General features: G+C 39.4%; 1 protein-coding gene across 1 annotated transcript in view; it reads right to left on the bottom strand.

Moving 5' to 3' along the window:
• The window catches only part of PARP14 (poly(ADP-ribose) polymerase family member 14), a 50,823-nt gene that overhangs the window by 2,749 nt on the left and 33,485 nt on the right, over positions 1–14,589 (bottom strand). Inside the window, exons 10-16 of the mRNA XM_010370778.2 lie at positions 14,048–14,197; positions 13,686–13,748; positions 13,198–13,365; positions 9,351–9,557; positions 8,344–8,943; positions 6,912–7,045; positions 118–292 (exon numbers count right to left, since the gene is read on the bottom strand). Of these exons, the coding sequence (XP_010369080.2) occupies positions 118–292; positions 6,912–7,045; positions 8,344–8,943; positions 9,351–9,557; positions 13,198–13,365; positions 13,686–13,748; positions 14,048–14,197 (1,497 nt within the window). The remainder of the gene's footprint in view (positions 1–117; positions 293–6,911; positions 7,046–8,343; positions 8,944–9,350; positions 9,558–13,197; positions 13,366–13,685; positions 13,749–14,047; positions 14,198–14,589) is intronic.

Here is a 14,589-nt window from a genome sequence, read left to right as displayed (position 1 = left end):
GGGCTGCAACATGGCCATCAATGATAGGGGACCGCAATGAATCCACATGGTCCCAGCCAACTCAGGCTCCCATGGCTGATGCCTCATTCCAAGCAGCCAGATCACTCGCTTCCTTACCATTCTTTCCAGCATAGCTGCGGTTAAAGCCATTTCGATTGACGTATGGCACGGAGCCGGCATCTGTCCCATGGAAGAGTTGCTTCTCGTTCATTGTCTGGCCATTCTTGGCATCCATGGTTTTTTTCTTTGCCTGGTAGCTATTCCAGAGATCTGGATTCTGGATCCTCTCAATCTACAAATTAATAAAGAAAAATATTCTGGCAGTTCCAAGAGCACTTGCCAATATACAGCAAATGAAACATGATCACTATGTTTCATAAATAAAAGCACACTAAACAGAAAATCCAATGCCAGATGGCAGCTTTCTGCATTCAGAAATCTTTTTAGATCCAGTGTTTCATAAAACCAGGCAATGGGAAGAATGTTGGTTTAATTTTTAACATCTTCTATGTACCACATGCAAACAAGGTTTAGGATTTTAAGTACTCATGAATTCCGCTGGCCCAACTTCTGCAACTCCTGCTTTTTACATGTACTCTAATGACTGCTCCTGTTGCTGTGTCCACCTTGCTTTGCACTCTGCCTCTCACCACCTTAGTCCTTCTGGGATACTGGGTGACCTAGTTGTGTACTTACAGTAAGAGAAGCAACAGAGTATCTAGGCAAGAATGAAATTAACTAATGAAAATCTCTGGTCCAGTTGGAAGAGTGGAGCCTGAATCTTGAATGTTGTAGACCAAAGTGGCCACGCTTTCACCATACTCTTTAGGCAGTGGCCTCCAGGGCGGTGCTGGAAACTGCTTGGGTCCTGGGTCCTTGGTTGCGGTTCTACTTCTAAACTCCCCTAATCACCAAGTAGTAGCAGTTTCATAAAGCTGTCCTGGGAAGACTGAGGGGTGGATAAAGGTGGCCAAAGTCCCTCATGGAAAGGCACAAAGTAAAGGTTCCATATTGCCCATGTTGTCAGAATGTTTTCCATTTTGGAGAACTCTCAGGCTTAACACTATTACCTGCCATCATCTGGTTCTTTTTTTTTTTTTTTTTTTTTTTTCCAGTTTTGGGTTTTCTCTTTTTAATTAAGATACAGTTTTTGCACTCTAATTCAAAGTCTCAGCATTAGCATATATTTTGTTGATCTGGTTTATGATTTTTAAATTATTTTTCCTTTGTATTCTTTATCTATGGCTAAATTTCTAATCTTCAAAATGCCTACATTCGTTTTATTTCATTTACCTTAAATTTTATCTTACTCATTTTTAAAGCCTTCAACATTTTTTGAGTTTTGAAATAATTCTCAATTTCTTAGTCTGTTAATTCTTAAATTTAAAAAGGTTGTTTCTTACCCTTTAAGAAATTTTAAAATAATTATATCAAGTAATTTTTGAATATAGTAATCTGATTCAATATTTTTCATAGGATAAATTCTAAGGTAAAAAAATTACAAATAAATCTTAAACTTTATTTAGTAGGTTTATTATTAGCAGCAGATGTCTAGCCAGGGTAGATTACTTTTATCAGACCAGCCTCTCACCAACAACTACTAGAAGAGCTAGAGAGGGAGAAAAGTCTATCTGAAGGCATCAAAGATTTGATGAGCTAAGATTGCAGAGAGAAGGGAAGTACGGTGAAACAGTAACATAGAAGACAATAATTTCTTCAAAGTGCTGAAAGAAAATAATTGCCATCTAAAATTCTATGCCCAATAAAAATATCCTTCAAAGAATGAAAGAGAAATAAAGATATTTTCAGATAAATAAAAACTGAGAGAATTCATCACTACCAGATCTGCATTGGAAGAAATACTACATCTAGATGAAAAATTATCCCAGATGGAAGCGTGGAAATACAGGAAGAATTGAAGGACTCTGGAAATAAATGATAAATATGTTGGTACATGTAAATAAATATAAACAAAAATGTTTCATTGGGTTTCAAATATAAATAGAATTAAAATGCATGTTAAAAGCAATACAAAAAGCAAAAGAGAGATAAATAAGGTTTAAAGTATTCAAAGGTCTTTCCATTGTCTGGGGAATGATGGATGTACTAATTTACATTACAGTTTAGTAAGTCAAGGATGCATGTTATAGTCTCTAGGATAAGCAATGAAAGAATTAGAATGTGTAACTAACAACATAATAGGGGTGAAAATGAAATAGAAATAATACAAAAGAAACCAGGAAAAGGTAAAAAAGAACAAAGAATAGATATTACAAATAGAAAACAAAGATTAATATGGTACATTTAAACCCAAACATATCAGTAAGTACAGTAAGTAAGATTAAGTACTCCAGTTAAAGATTTTCAGACTGGATGATGAAAAAGCAAAACTCAAGTATATGTTGCTACCAAGAGATACATCTTAAATATACAGTTATTAAAAGATTAAAAGAAAAAGAATGCAAAAAGATATACCATAACATGCTAACAATAACCAAAAGAAAGCTGGCATAGCTCTTTTAATATTGCTAATAATAATTTTGGTATGATAATTTTGAAACAATTTTATGTATTCTATAGGATGAAACAATTAAGAATGTACTATTATTAAAAGCCAAAATTTCTATTATACACAAAATGACATGAAATATTAAGATATTAAGAAAAAATGTTTCAACATTAAATTTCAATTGAAAACATGAAATCCTGGCACTTTGAGAGACTGAGGTGGGTGAATCCCAGCACTTTTGAAGTCAAAAGTTTGAAACCAGCCTGGATAACACAGACTCCATCTCCACACACACACACAAAAAGGTGTGGTGGCATGTGCCTGTAGCCCCAGCGACTCTAGAGTCTGAGTGGTGGGGATTGCTTGAGCCCAGGAGTTGGAAGCTGCAGTAAGCTGTGATCATGCCGATGCACTACAGCTGGAATGACAGAGCACACCTTTGCCTCAAAAAAAAAAAAAGAAAACATAAATACGAGTTCATGATTTTCTTAGCTCTAGCCACAAAAGACCCTGGAAGCAACAACACCTCAATAGCAGTGAACACACACAACACACAACACACAACTCTTGGTTTCTCACTACCATTCCCCACTAAAAGGTAACAGGGCTTCTTAGAAAAATGTCTGATTCCAGGCACGAGACAAGGAAAGTACAGGGTGAGCAAGACAAATCTCATGGCAAAAAGTAAAGAAATGCTCAAAGATAAATGGGGTCATTAAAAGACATGGGAGCCAACTTCCTGCCAGCCAAATGTAGGATAATTTGTACATCTAACAGAATAATCACTGTAATTAAATATAACATACTGATTTTTTTTCAAAATCAGGAAAAAAAAGAACATTTATTCTTTAAAAAAAATGCCAAATAACATATATAGAAGGAATGACAGAATTAGAAAATCACCATCCTGCAACCTCCAGTGTAATGATGGATTCAGGCAAGGATCATCAATGGAAGTGAAAATCAATCAGTACAAGGTTGTTGGGGAACAGGATACTCATATGCTGATGAAGTATCATCCCACAGATAATCTACTGATTCCAGTGGAGAGATATGGTGGTCACCAACTTGACTAGTGATCAAACTTAGCATCATTAATAGTGGGATGGCCTTACCATCTGAGGTTCCTGATGTGATGTATCACCTATGAAGTATTCTTGCAAAAAATATTTATCTGAATTTATTCAAATCTTTCAACCTAACTCAGCTTACCAGAAATAAAGAGGATAGAGAAATAAATGATATTACCAAGAATCAGGTAAGTCTAGAATCTATAAAACTGGCATGGATTCTTCCACAAAAATCAAGGCATGACAGATCCAGAATGTAATACATTCTGCAACACAATTGGCTTAAACTCTAAAAAAATTCAGTGTCATGAAAAATATTTTTTTAAATGCAAGAGTACTATTCTATATTAGAAGACACAAAGGACATAATGTCCAAACAGTGTATGAACTCAGACTGGGGTAGGGGAGGGGGAGTTATAAGAGATTTTTTTGAACAATTGGAAAAATCAGAATATGGACTGGGGCCGGACATGGTAGCTCACGCCGGTAATCCCAACACTTTGGGAGGCCAAGGTGGAGGGATCACTTGAGGTGAGGAGTTTGAGACCAGCCTGGCCAACATGGAGAAACCCCATCTCTACTAAAAACACACAAAAAAATTAGCCAGGTATGGTGGTGGGCACCTGTAATCTCAGCTACTTAGGAGGCTGAGGCAGGAGAATCGCTTGCAACCAGGAGGCAGAGGTTGCAGTGAGCCGAGATCACGTCACTGCACTCCAGCCTGGGTGACAGAGCAAGACTCTGTCTCGGGGGGAAGAAAAAAATAATATGGACTGTATATTGGATATTACTGAATTAATGTTAAGTTTTTAATTGGGATAATGGCATTGTCATAATTTAGGAGAATGTCTTTAATTGGGAGATACTTGCTAAAATAGGAGTATCATGATGTCTGCAACTTACCTTCAAATGCTTCAGCAAAAACAGACAGGCAGAGAAAGCAACAGTGGCAAAATTGTTGAATCTAAGTGGAAGGCTTATGGATATTAAAAACCTTAATCATAAGACTTAATAGTCATAGAGGATGAAAGACGACCCATTTTTCATGTTATTTTCACAATTCTAGGGACCTCCCTGGAGGTGCCTTAAGTACTACCGACACCCCTGCTTTTATCTGGTTCATACACTGGGATTTCACATAAGATTTTATTGAAAAAAAAAAAAAAGGTTTCACTGTAAAAAAGTGTTGAAATCAATTCTCTGGCCAAGGTCTGCCAATATGCAGCAGGCATCCATAGGGCCCACTATAGATATTGCTGGTCAACCAGAACATTCATTCTTGCTCAATCTAAACTTAGCATCTCATCACAATGTGCCAGTCAGCCACTACCAGTTAGTAGTAATTGGTACTTGGAGTGAGACTTTCTTGTTATCTCAGAAATAGACCATGATAGAGCTGTGTACTTGAATCACATTGTCTTGGTGCCTCATAGAATTGTTTTCATTCAATCAGGCATGGATTTTGTTCAACCAGTTTTACATTATAAAAGACAGTGGTGTAAAAGTTGATGCTGAATTTATTGTGAGGATGATGTTGAGGATATTCTCTAGTACTTGATCCACAAGAGAAACCTCTCAGGAGTCAGTCTCAGTATTGTGAGGAGCTGTGAGCCTCCTTATCAAATGGTTTGCTTTTTCATTTATGGACATTATGAGTCTTGTGGCTGAATGTTTACCTCTTGCTTTGTCTGCTAGGAAACTCAGAGACAAATTGGTAACCTCATGTTATACATTTTTGAGAACTAGTAGTACCTCTGTATTATCTTATTTTCCCTGCTATTCTTTTCTCTTTATCAATTTTCTTTGTCTATTTACTTTATCTGAAGGTATAGTCTATATCTTTGCAGAGCACTTTGAATCTTTTTGAATTATTATGTGCTTAACTACATGAATAAACAGTGTTGGCAGTTCAAATAGAGAGTAAGAAAAACTTGCAAAGAAAGAAAATGCAGGTCTTCCTGGCAGACTTGTTATGGTGGATCAAAGATCTCTGGCTTTACTCAGAAAGTGGTAGAACCAAAAACAGAAAAGAGGAAGGAAAGGGAAAGAGAATTACATACATATGAAGCATTAGATTTTAGAGAAGTTGATTTTGCAGTTAGATATTCAAGTGGAGATTTTTTTTTTCTTTTTGAGATGGAGTCACTCTGTCGACCAGGCTGGAGTGCAGTGGCATGATTTCGGCTCACTGCAATCTCTACCACCCATGTTCAAGTGATTCTCCTGCCTCAGCCTCCTGAGTGGGTGGGATTACAGGCGCCTGCCAATGTGCCCAGCTAATTTTTGTAGTTTTAGTAGAGATGCAGTTTCACCATCTTCGCCAGGGTGGTCTTGAACCCCTGACCTCGTGATCCACCCGCCTCGGCCTCCCAAAGTGCTGGGATTACAGGCGTGAGCCACTGCACCCGGCCTCAAGTGGAGATTTTTTAGGCCACTGGGAGTATGTTCTAGAATTTGAGTCAAAGACCCAGGTTGGTAATGTTGATTTGGGAGCTATCGACATTGAACTAATAGTTGAATCCAAGAAGGGTTAAAATATTCCCTGGTGAGGTACAGAAACAAAAGACCCTTTAAGCATAAGTGGCATGAATAAAGCTAGAATTAGGGGTTTGGAAGAGAAACAGTACCTGCGATAATGAAAAGGAAATTGGTCAAGGAAAAGAAAAATCATAATAATATTGCTAGAGAAAGTCAAGGAAAAATATAATTGCAAAGAGCAGTATCAATAATGTTTAAAAATGGAAGAAGATGCCAAAATAATTGGTTGTTTTTTATTTGAGAGCAGGATCTCGCTATGTTACCCAGACTGGCCTCAAACTCCTGGGCTCATGCAATCCTTCCACCTCAGCCTCCCAATAGCTGGGACTGCAGGCACGAATCATCACACTCACCTGCCCAAAACAATGATGATAAACAAAGAAAGGGCTGCTGGCTTTATCAAGGAAGCACTGTTGACCTGTGAATAGTGGGGCAGAGTAACATGGTCCTGATCTGAGGAGGAGCCTCTGCATAGCTCTCTGTGGAATTTGCTAGTTATCAAATCCAATTTTAAAGCCATATCTTTGAATTTGTATTAGCTTGCTTCACAAAGTAAATCTACGTCTTCAGTGTTCTATCATATTACAACTGAATATTGTAATCACTGACACAAGAATTTTAATGCCTCAGTAATTATGGTCACATGAGTAGAATCTAGAATCTACTAATTACCATAAAAATTCTAATTCTGGGTTAAAAAATGTGATAGGAAGTGAATGAAAATGGATTTTATATAGGACCATGACAGAACTTATTTCCACCATTCAGAAACCACATTCCAGCAGAAGGCTTACCTTCTCTATTCTAAAGTATGCGCAGGTCTGATTAAACTTGCTTGCCACCGTGTTGTACTCAGGATCACTAGGTTGCAGCTCCACCACACAGAAATTGTGCTGCTTCATATCACTCCAGTGTGCAGGGATGTCAACTGCAAAGGAGACATTTGAGGATGCCCTCGTATATTCCCAGTACACTCTGGAAAATTTAGTATCTGTGTTCTTGTGTTACTATCTTCCAATGCTAAGCATTCAAAAAGTTCCTTATCTTTCTAGGAGAACGCTTTTCAAAGCATGAACGACAGACAACCGACATCAGAACCAAGTGGAATGCTTGTTAAACCAAAAAAAAAAGGAAAGCCACAGATCAACCGAATCAGCATCTCTGAGGAGCAGAGCCTGTGTATCTGCCTCCTAAGTTTGGATCATACTACGATTTGAGAACTGTTGGTGCAGTATAACTCATCTGTGTTTTCTGTTCAATCTCTAATAGTCACAATCTAACAATAAATTATTTCCCTACAGTGTTCTAAGTAGTTACTGTTTTGTTTATGCATGGATTTTTGCCAGAACTCCTCACCATCACCACCACAGGCACTCCATATCTATTTTTTCATTATTCTTCATAGCATCTTTAAGAGGCAGTTGGGTGGCAGATTTTGCTATGTGATAGGCTGTGGTGACAGCTCTGTCTTCTCCTCTGCTAAGCAGAATACCATATGTGATTTATTATTTTCCAAGGGTTGCTCAGAGTGTTAGGAATCTGTTCACACTGATCTCACAAGAGATAAATATGGTGTAATGGAAGCTAATTTACTTGTTTTCAAGGGGGACTTAATCTGGTTTGAAGGTGGGAATGGCTGCCTACACAAGACAGGCATTCCCTTCTTGGAGAGTAGATCTGGTCAGAGAATCTGAAGCCTGCTTCCTGTCATGTGCGTCAAGGAACCTTTTGCTCTCGGTAGAGGTGACTTCTGGGAGAAGTTCCTACAGGCTCCCGATCCTCCCTGGATTATCAGTCAGACACAGAGAGGGCCCACCCTCTGACCAGGCTTTCCTTTCTGTTTTTCCCTTTGCCCTTTTGTTCTAGAAAATCTTGGGCCATCACTTTTCCTTTAAGCCTATGGTTTTCCTTCCCCTAATTGATGCAGCTATTACCTCCTCAGCACAACTGGCTTTTGGAAGCTTATAAACTGTAAAGATGGGAACAAAGGTGAGATTTGACTATTGTTACCAAGAAGATAGTCATCTTCAGGCTTTTGGGTACATCCATTCTGGGTTTTCCTGGCCATAACCTAAGCACTTTAAGCTCAGAGGCCACATTTTCTAGTTTATTTCATTAGTGTTACATGAATTTTTTCCTATTTGAAATTCTGATGTATATACAAAATAGTGTTATGCCCAAAGTAGGTGTGAAATAGTAGATGACAAGTATAAATGTTTAACTCACCTTCGGATTTCACAAGGCGCTGAACAGATAAACTGAGGCCCTTTGCATCTGTGGCAGTGTATGTGTTCAAGTTCACTGTATAGTGCTGATGATTAATTTTGACATCCATAGTTTTTTTCTTTTCTCTCCTTGCATCCTCTAATTTCAGATTGGTTATTTTGTCAAAACGACAAAAAGTGTTATTGTCATTATACTGCCATTCTATAAACTCACTGATACAGTCTGCCCGGGATTCCTGTTCTTTGGCCAGTCGAACTCTCTTGATCATTGCCTCAATTTCATCTCTAGCCTGCATCACATCTCTGCTAATTCCCAAAACCTTAATCAAAGGTCTCTTATTGTCCAGGGAAATGCTAATATTTAACTTCTCCTGCAGCTCTTTCAACTTCTGATACTCCTTTTCATCAAAGTATTTGATGTACTCATCTTCACTGGTGTAAGGACACTGTTCTTTTTCAATCAGGTCTTGCAGCCAGGAGATAGCTTGTTCCACACATGTGATATTTTCACCACACACCCGAAAAGTTGCTGATTCTGTTTTCTTTTCCAAAACCAAATGATTCTCTTTTTTGGGAGATTGCTTTGAAATGCCCAAAAGTGCTAAAAAGAAAAGGAAGATTAGGTGTTTCCCATGTGACATCAACGTTAGGAACATGCATTTCATAAAAGCAAACAACTAGGCTGGGCGCGGTGGCTCACGCCTGTAATCCCAGCACTTTGGGAGGCTGAGACGGGCGGATCACGAGGTCAGGAGATCGAGACCATCCTGGCTAACACGGTGAAACCCCGTCTCTACTAAAAACTACAAAAAACTAGCCGGGCGACGTGGCGGCGCCTGTAGTCCCAGCTACCCGGGAGGCTGAGACAGGAGAATGGCGTGAACCCGGGAGGTGGAGCTTGCAGTGAGCTGAGATCCGGCCACAGCACTCCAGCCTGGGTGACAGAGCAAGACTCCGTCTCAAAAAAAAAAAAAAAAAAAAAAAAAAAAAAAAAAGCAAACAACTCACATGCAAGTTTAGACATCATAGACTTTTGGGAAGAAACCTGAGTCCCTTCTCTTTTCTTCATGATGGCATAAAACACATCCAGTACTTGAGGCAGAAAAATAACAACTTTAACTTTTTTCACAGACTTGGCTGATCCTTTCTGGACAAAGTCTTCAATGGCATCAATTATGGCTTCAGCAACCTTTTCTGGGTCTTGTTTGGCATTTCCTGGAAGAGCAAATAATAAAATTGCTGAAGGACAAAATGACCTAAGTGGAAGGCTGAGGAATACATTAGGGTTTCCAATGCTCAGAGAATAAATGCCCACTCCTCAATTCTTTCATCATTGTGGAATTTTCTAACAAAGCATCAGCAAACACTTTTGAAGTCCTAGATGCAATGAGGGTTTTGGTTCTAGGATGTCAGGAAGCCCACAGCCTGGCAATGAAAAAAGGACCCAGAAGTCTGACTTTTGGTGTCTGACAATCATATCTACTCTATTCAGCTGATCCTAGCTCATGATGTTCCTCCTCTCCTATTACAGAGCACAAGCAGCTTTTCTTCTTAACTCACTAGTGTCCTCAAAATTTCATAAAAAGCAGATGCTAATATATGTTGACATAAAATACTTTCTAAAGATGAAAACCTTTTTTTGGATCAGTCATCACTTGATTTTATGTATGTATCCTTATTCTCCCAGACATCTCTGGGAACCTAATTTAAGCTAAGCAAAATTTAGTAAGACACCCAGTGCTATAGGCTATTTGTTACAATCTATAATTTTTCAGACACAAGTTATCTATAAGCCTTCAAGAAGCCTTTCCCTCCACACTCAGTGAGATTTTAGCTGACCACCAGGATTCAAGGTAGCTACCTGGAGCAGTGTGTTTCCTATTTCCAGCATACTCCATATCCTCCTTCTCAAGCCATGAAAGTGACAGCCTAGGTAAGATCATGAAAAGTCCCTTTCCAGCCATGGGAACAGTCCCATGTGAAAAACAGCTGGCAAAGTCACATGATGGGCAATGTAAAAGTTCCTTGGCCAAGCTGATGTGACAGACTAAGAGCCCACCTGGCTAATTGTTGTTGATGGTGCCCACCACTATTGCAGAACAAGAGTAGGCTCCTTCGACTTGGTTATGCTGACAATTGTGGGAATGTAGACAAATCCCACATAAAATTAACCAAGGGGGGTTATTCAAATCTTTTTAAATCAGATGATCAGAGAAAGAGGGAAATTCTCTTTTGCAAAGCTGTAATTTTCCCATGGTATTTGGAAGAGTTTATATGGACACGTTCAGTTACATTCATTCACTTTCAAGAAACATCTGCCATGTCCTATCACTGGCTAGGTACTCACTAGGCACTTACTCAACCACAGATGATGTGATATGTGGGGATGAGCAGGTGATCAATAGGTGAAATACGGAAAATTGAGGGACAGGCTATGCCAGATAGAACTATGTAATGGGTGTATGTTTGACCTGGCATGTATGCAGAGCAGACCTAGTTTTGAGGAAGATAAGTCTGGAGGGGTGTGGAGGAAGCATGGAGTGGGGAGCCTAGGTCTAGTTAGGAGGCTGTATTAAAAGCTTAGTCAAAAGGCAAGAGCTGAACAAAAAGAGGAGGCCAGAATGAAGAGTAGGGATTGAGGAGCTATTCTGGAAGTAAAGTCAGGAGGACATAGAGACCAGCTGGGTTTTTCCTTAACCTTTCCCTCTCCCTCTTTTGCCATACACATACCTTCACTATATCATGGTTCATGTTGTATTGCAGTTGTTTGTTTGCATGCCTGTCTCTCATACTGGGCTCAGTGCTCTTTGTGAACTGGATCCTTTTCTTAGTTATCTTTCTATCTCCAGTGCCTAAACATGGTGCCTCGCAGATGCGGGCACTCAGTAAACGTTCAATCAAATAATTCCTAAGCTAATGAAGATCAGAGTGATGAAGAGAGTAGAGTCAAGGACTCTAGATGGAAAGTGATGTTTTCCACATGATTGGAGATATAAGAGGAAGGGCAGGTTTGGGGAGATGACAAGGAATGGGAGTTTGGAGTCTGCGCTGAGCTTGAGGTGATCACAGGTATTGCTGACCACCTAGTCTCTCCTCTTATGCAGGTGTCCCTAAGGAATAGGGAGGAGGCTCCTTTAACTGCCGGAGGCTGTCTTGATCACAGTCTTAATTGAACTCATATACACCACTAAAAGAGAAAGCTTTCACATCTATCAGTCTCAGGACCAGCTCAGGTGGTGATAAAGACAGGTAAAGAGGACACGCAAGGATAACCCACTAACCCTGATTTATTTGTGCAGACCAGCAATGCAACCAGGTCAGTGGAAGAAACGACAGGATTGCAGTAGCCCAGAAATGCTCAAATGTGTACATATTTATACAAAATGAAAACTACCTTCTTTCTTTGTTTCTTCTTTTGACTCTACCAGGGACTCCTTTGGGAAGGTCTGTGGCACCCCTAAGCTGCCTGCTTTCTCGGTCCAAATCACTTGAAGGTGGAAACCCAAGACTAGAGCTCAGAGAAAAAAGCAGATGGAGACAAGAGACTGAGGAGTCATTGGTGGGTGTCCATAAAAGATAAGTAAGTAGAGAGATGATAGATAGATAGATAGATAGATAGATAGATAGATAGATAGATAGACAGATAGATAGACAGACAGATAACTGCTAGAGAGAGATAGGAGAAATGTTGGCTAATCTGCTAGGAATAGATGATACTCTAAGGGGAATGAAAACAAAGGGATCAAAAATTATACTTTTAGAAATAGAAAAGTTGTAAAATAGATATAGAATTCCATCTCAGAACATTATAAGGAATGGTACAGAATTACAGATATGGGTCAGAGGGTTAGAAGAAGGCCCAGAAATTGACAAGGAAGGTTAAGTTTCTTGAGGCTAACATTTTGGAAAGCCTAGAATGCCAGCATAAGAGATTCAAACTTAGATTCCCGAGCAACAGAATGACAGATCTGATGCTGACTATTCTCGCACTGGAACCAGGCAACTCCGTTCACTTCAAGCCTAAAAAGGCATGCCTCCCCTGACCAGCTCTCTGAAGGAGACCAAGCAGGAATTCCTAAAGAGCTCAGAGAACACCTATGAAACAAAACTGCACATTCTGCGCATGGACCCCAGAACTTAAAGTATAATAATAATAATCATAATCATAATCATAATAAAGCCCACCTAACTAATGATAAATCCAGAGTGCCATCCTTATATATGAAAAATCACGCTGTCACTACGTAGATTCAGGAAAAGAAGAAAACCAAAGAAGCAAGTAGGCTGAAAAGAGGAAAGTGGAGAGCTGAGTTTCTGACCCACTAGGTTCTGGTGACTGAGAAGCTTCTACACAGAAATGCCCTGGGGCCAAGTGACACAGCTGACTGTTGAGCTGAAGCCTGGAAGTGTTCCTCTGGGAATCAGCTAGAGTGAGGTGGAAGTTGTTGTACTAAGATTCTCCACGGAGAGGGGAAAGAGGAGGAAGCTAAGGGTTGCATAATGGAGAATATGTAGGGAATGGAAAAAGGTGAAGTAACTGAGGAAAGAGAATGAGGGATGGCCTTTCCACTCTCTCCCTTCTCTTCCCCGCCTTACTTTCCCTTCCCTTCTTTCTATCTCTCTAACATTCTAACACTCTCTTCAGTTTCCTGCGTTTTGTTCCTCTTTTACTCAAACTATCCACAGGCTTTGTCATTCCCTTGGGAGTTGCTTTATGGGGAGGAAGCTGTCCACTCCTAGCTTAATGGTTGCTGCCCTGGGTCAGACTCAGCACTGACCACATTCACACTCAGCTCCAAATGGAAGGGAAAGTAGACGCCTTGGGATTTAGCCTTGACAGCCAGAGGCTACAAACCTGTCCCAATGGCTGGGAGGCAAATTGATGAGTAGTTTCGTTTTTCACACTCCTGCAAAACAGAGGAAACTGAACTCTTGACATCATTTCCACCAATTACATGAATGATATTCTTGCACTTCAAAAATCCACCTCCAGTGATTATATAATCATTTTTGTGCTGCTGAGCTGGGAAACACAGACAAAAAGATGCAAAATTAGTAGATGTTGAACCCATCATTTGTTTAGAAAGCAAAATGTGTAACTTGGCAAGTAAGCATTTTGTGAATAAAAAACTCCTGAAATACTATCTTTGATGGAATGGTATGACTTTACTTTTTAACTGTGAGATTACTTTTCACTTCTAAGTCTCTGTGATTGAAATTCTTTAGTAAAATGTATCATTTTAAAATTAGAGTGTTGTCTCCCCAACCCCAAGTCTTTCCTCAGCCTCTCCACAGCCTCCCATACAATTACAACTCCGGACCAAAAAATAGAAGGTGCCTTACCTTGCTGAGAACATTCCATTTCTACATTTTGTCCAGCACATTCTAAAATTGCTTTGGAGACCCCTACATGAGAAAATCAAAATGATTACAAACATGAGTAAAAAACCACTATGGTATATTTGGATCAGAAAGATTATCTAAATGCATTCTCCATTATCTGAGGAATACTCTAATTGGGTATTGCTGATGACAAAGAGGAAAACTTCATAAAATAAACATTATTAATTATGGAAAACCCTGTCAACATAATTTAGAAGTTATTAATTAACAAGCCAAAGTTATAAAAACCAGTTTGGCTACAGAAACCCTCCTTCATGGGCATCTACCATTAACTATTGCACTCATCAAAATTGTACAAGTACCTGCTTTGAGATTAAATGACTTTGATGTGGAATTTACAATCACATCTGCCTCTTCTTTGGTGATATCTCCAGAAGCCACCTGGAAGATGATGGAGCCAATCTTCATTTCATGCACACCTGAATCAGGGCTAGAAACAGTCCCATAAAAACCTGAAAAGAAAAGAAGTAAAGTCAATAACCAAGTCAGCCACAGCAAGAATGACTTGGGTATCCTGCTCACATGTGGCCCTCTTGTGTGTCTTCCCTCTCTCTCTCTTTCTGTGACCTCTGGTCTTTAACCTGGCCCTGCCCCTCAGCCTCAGTGATGATCTGTTTAAGAAAAAAGAATTAGAAAATAGAATCCCTATCAAACATGAACTCTGGTGCTGGCCAAGGTGAAATTAGTCTGCTATAGCCTATCTCTCCCATTGATTACAACTAAAAACAAGACAAATACAAAAAGCCACTACCCAAGAGCTCTGAAAAGTTACAATAACAGCAGACAGATTGAAGAAAGGAGCCAAAATTTGCAGAAGCAATCTGCTAAGGGGGGCAGTTTTCCA

The sequence above is a fragment of the Rhinopithecus roxellana genome, chromosome 1 (assembly GCF_007565055.1).
Source record: "Rhinopithecus roxellana isolate Shanxi Qingling chromosome 1, ASM756505v1, whole genome shotgun sequence".
Lineage (NCBI taxonomy): Eukaryota > Metazoa > Chordata > Mammalia > Primates > Cercopithecidae > Rhinopithecus > Rhinopithecus roxellana.
Note: the sequence above shows the minus strand (reverse complement) of the source record. Positions and strands in the feature narration are given on the sequence as shown.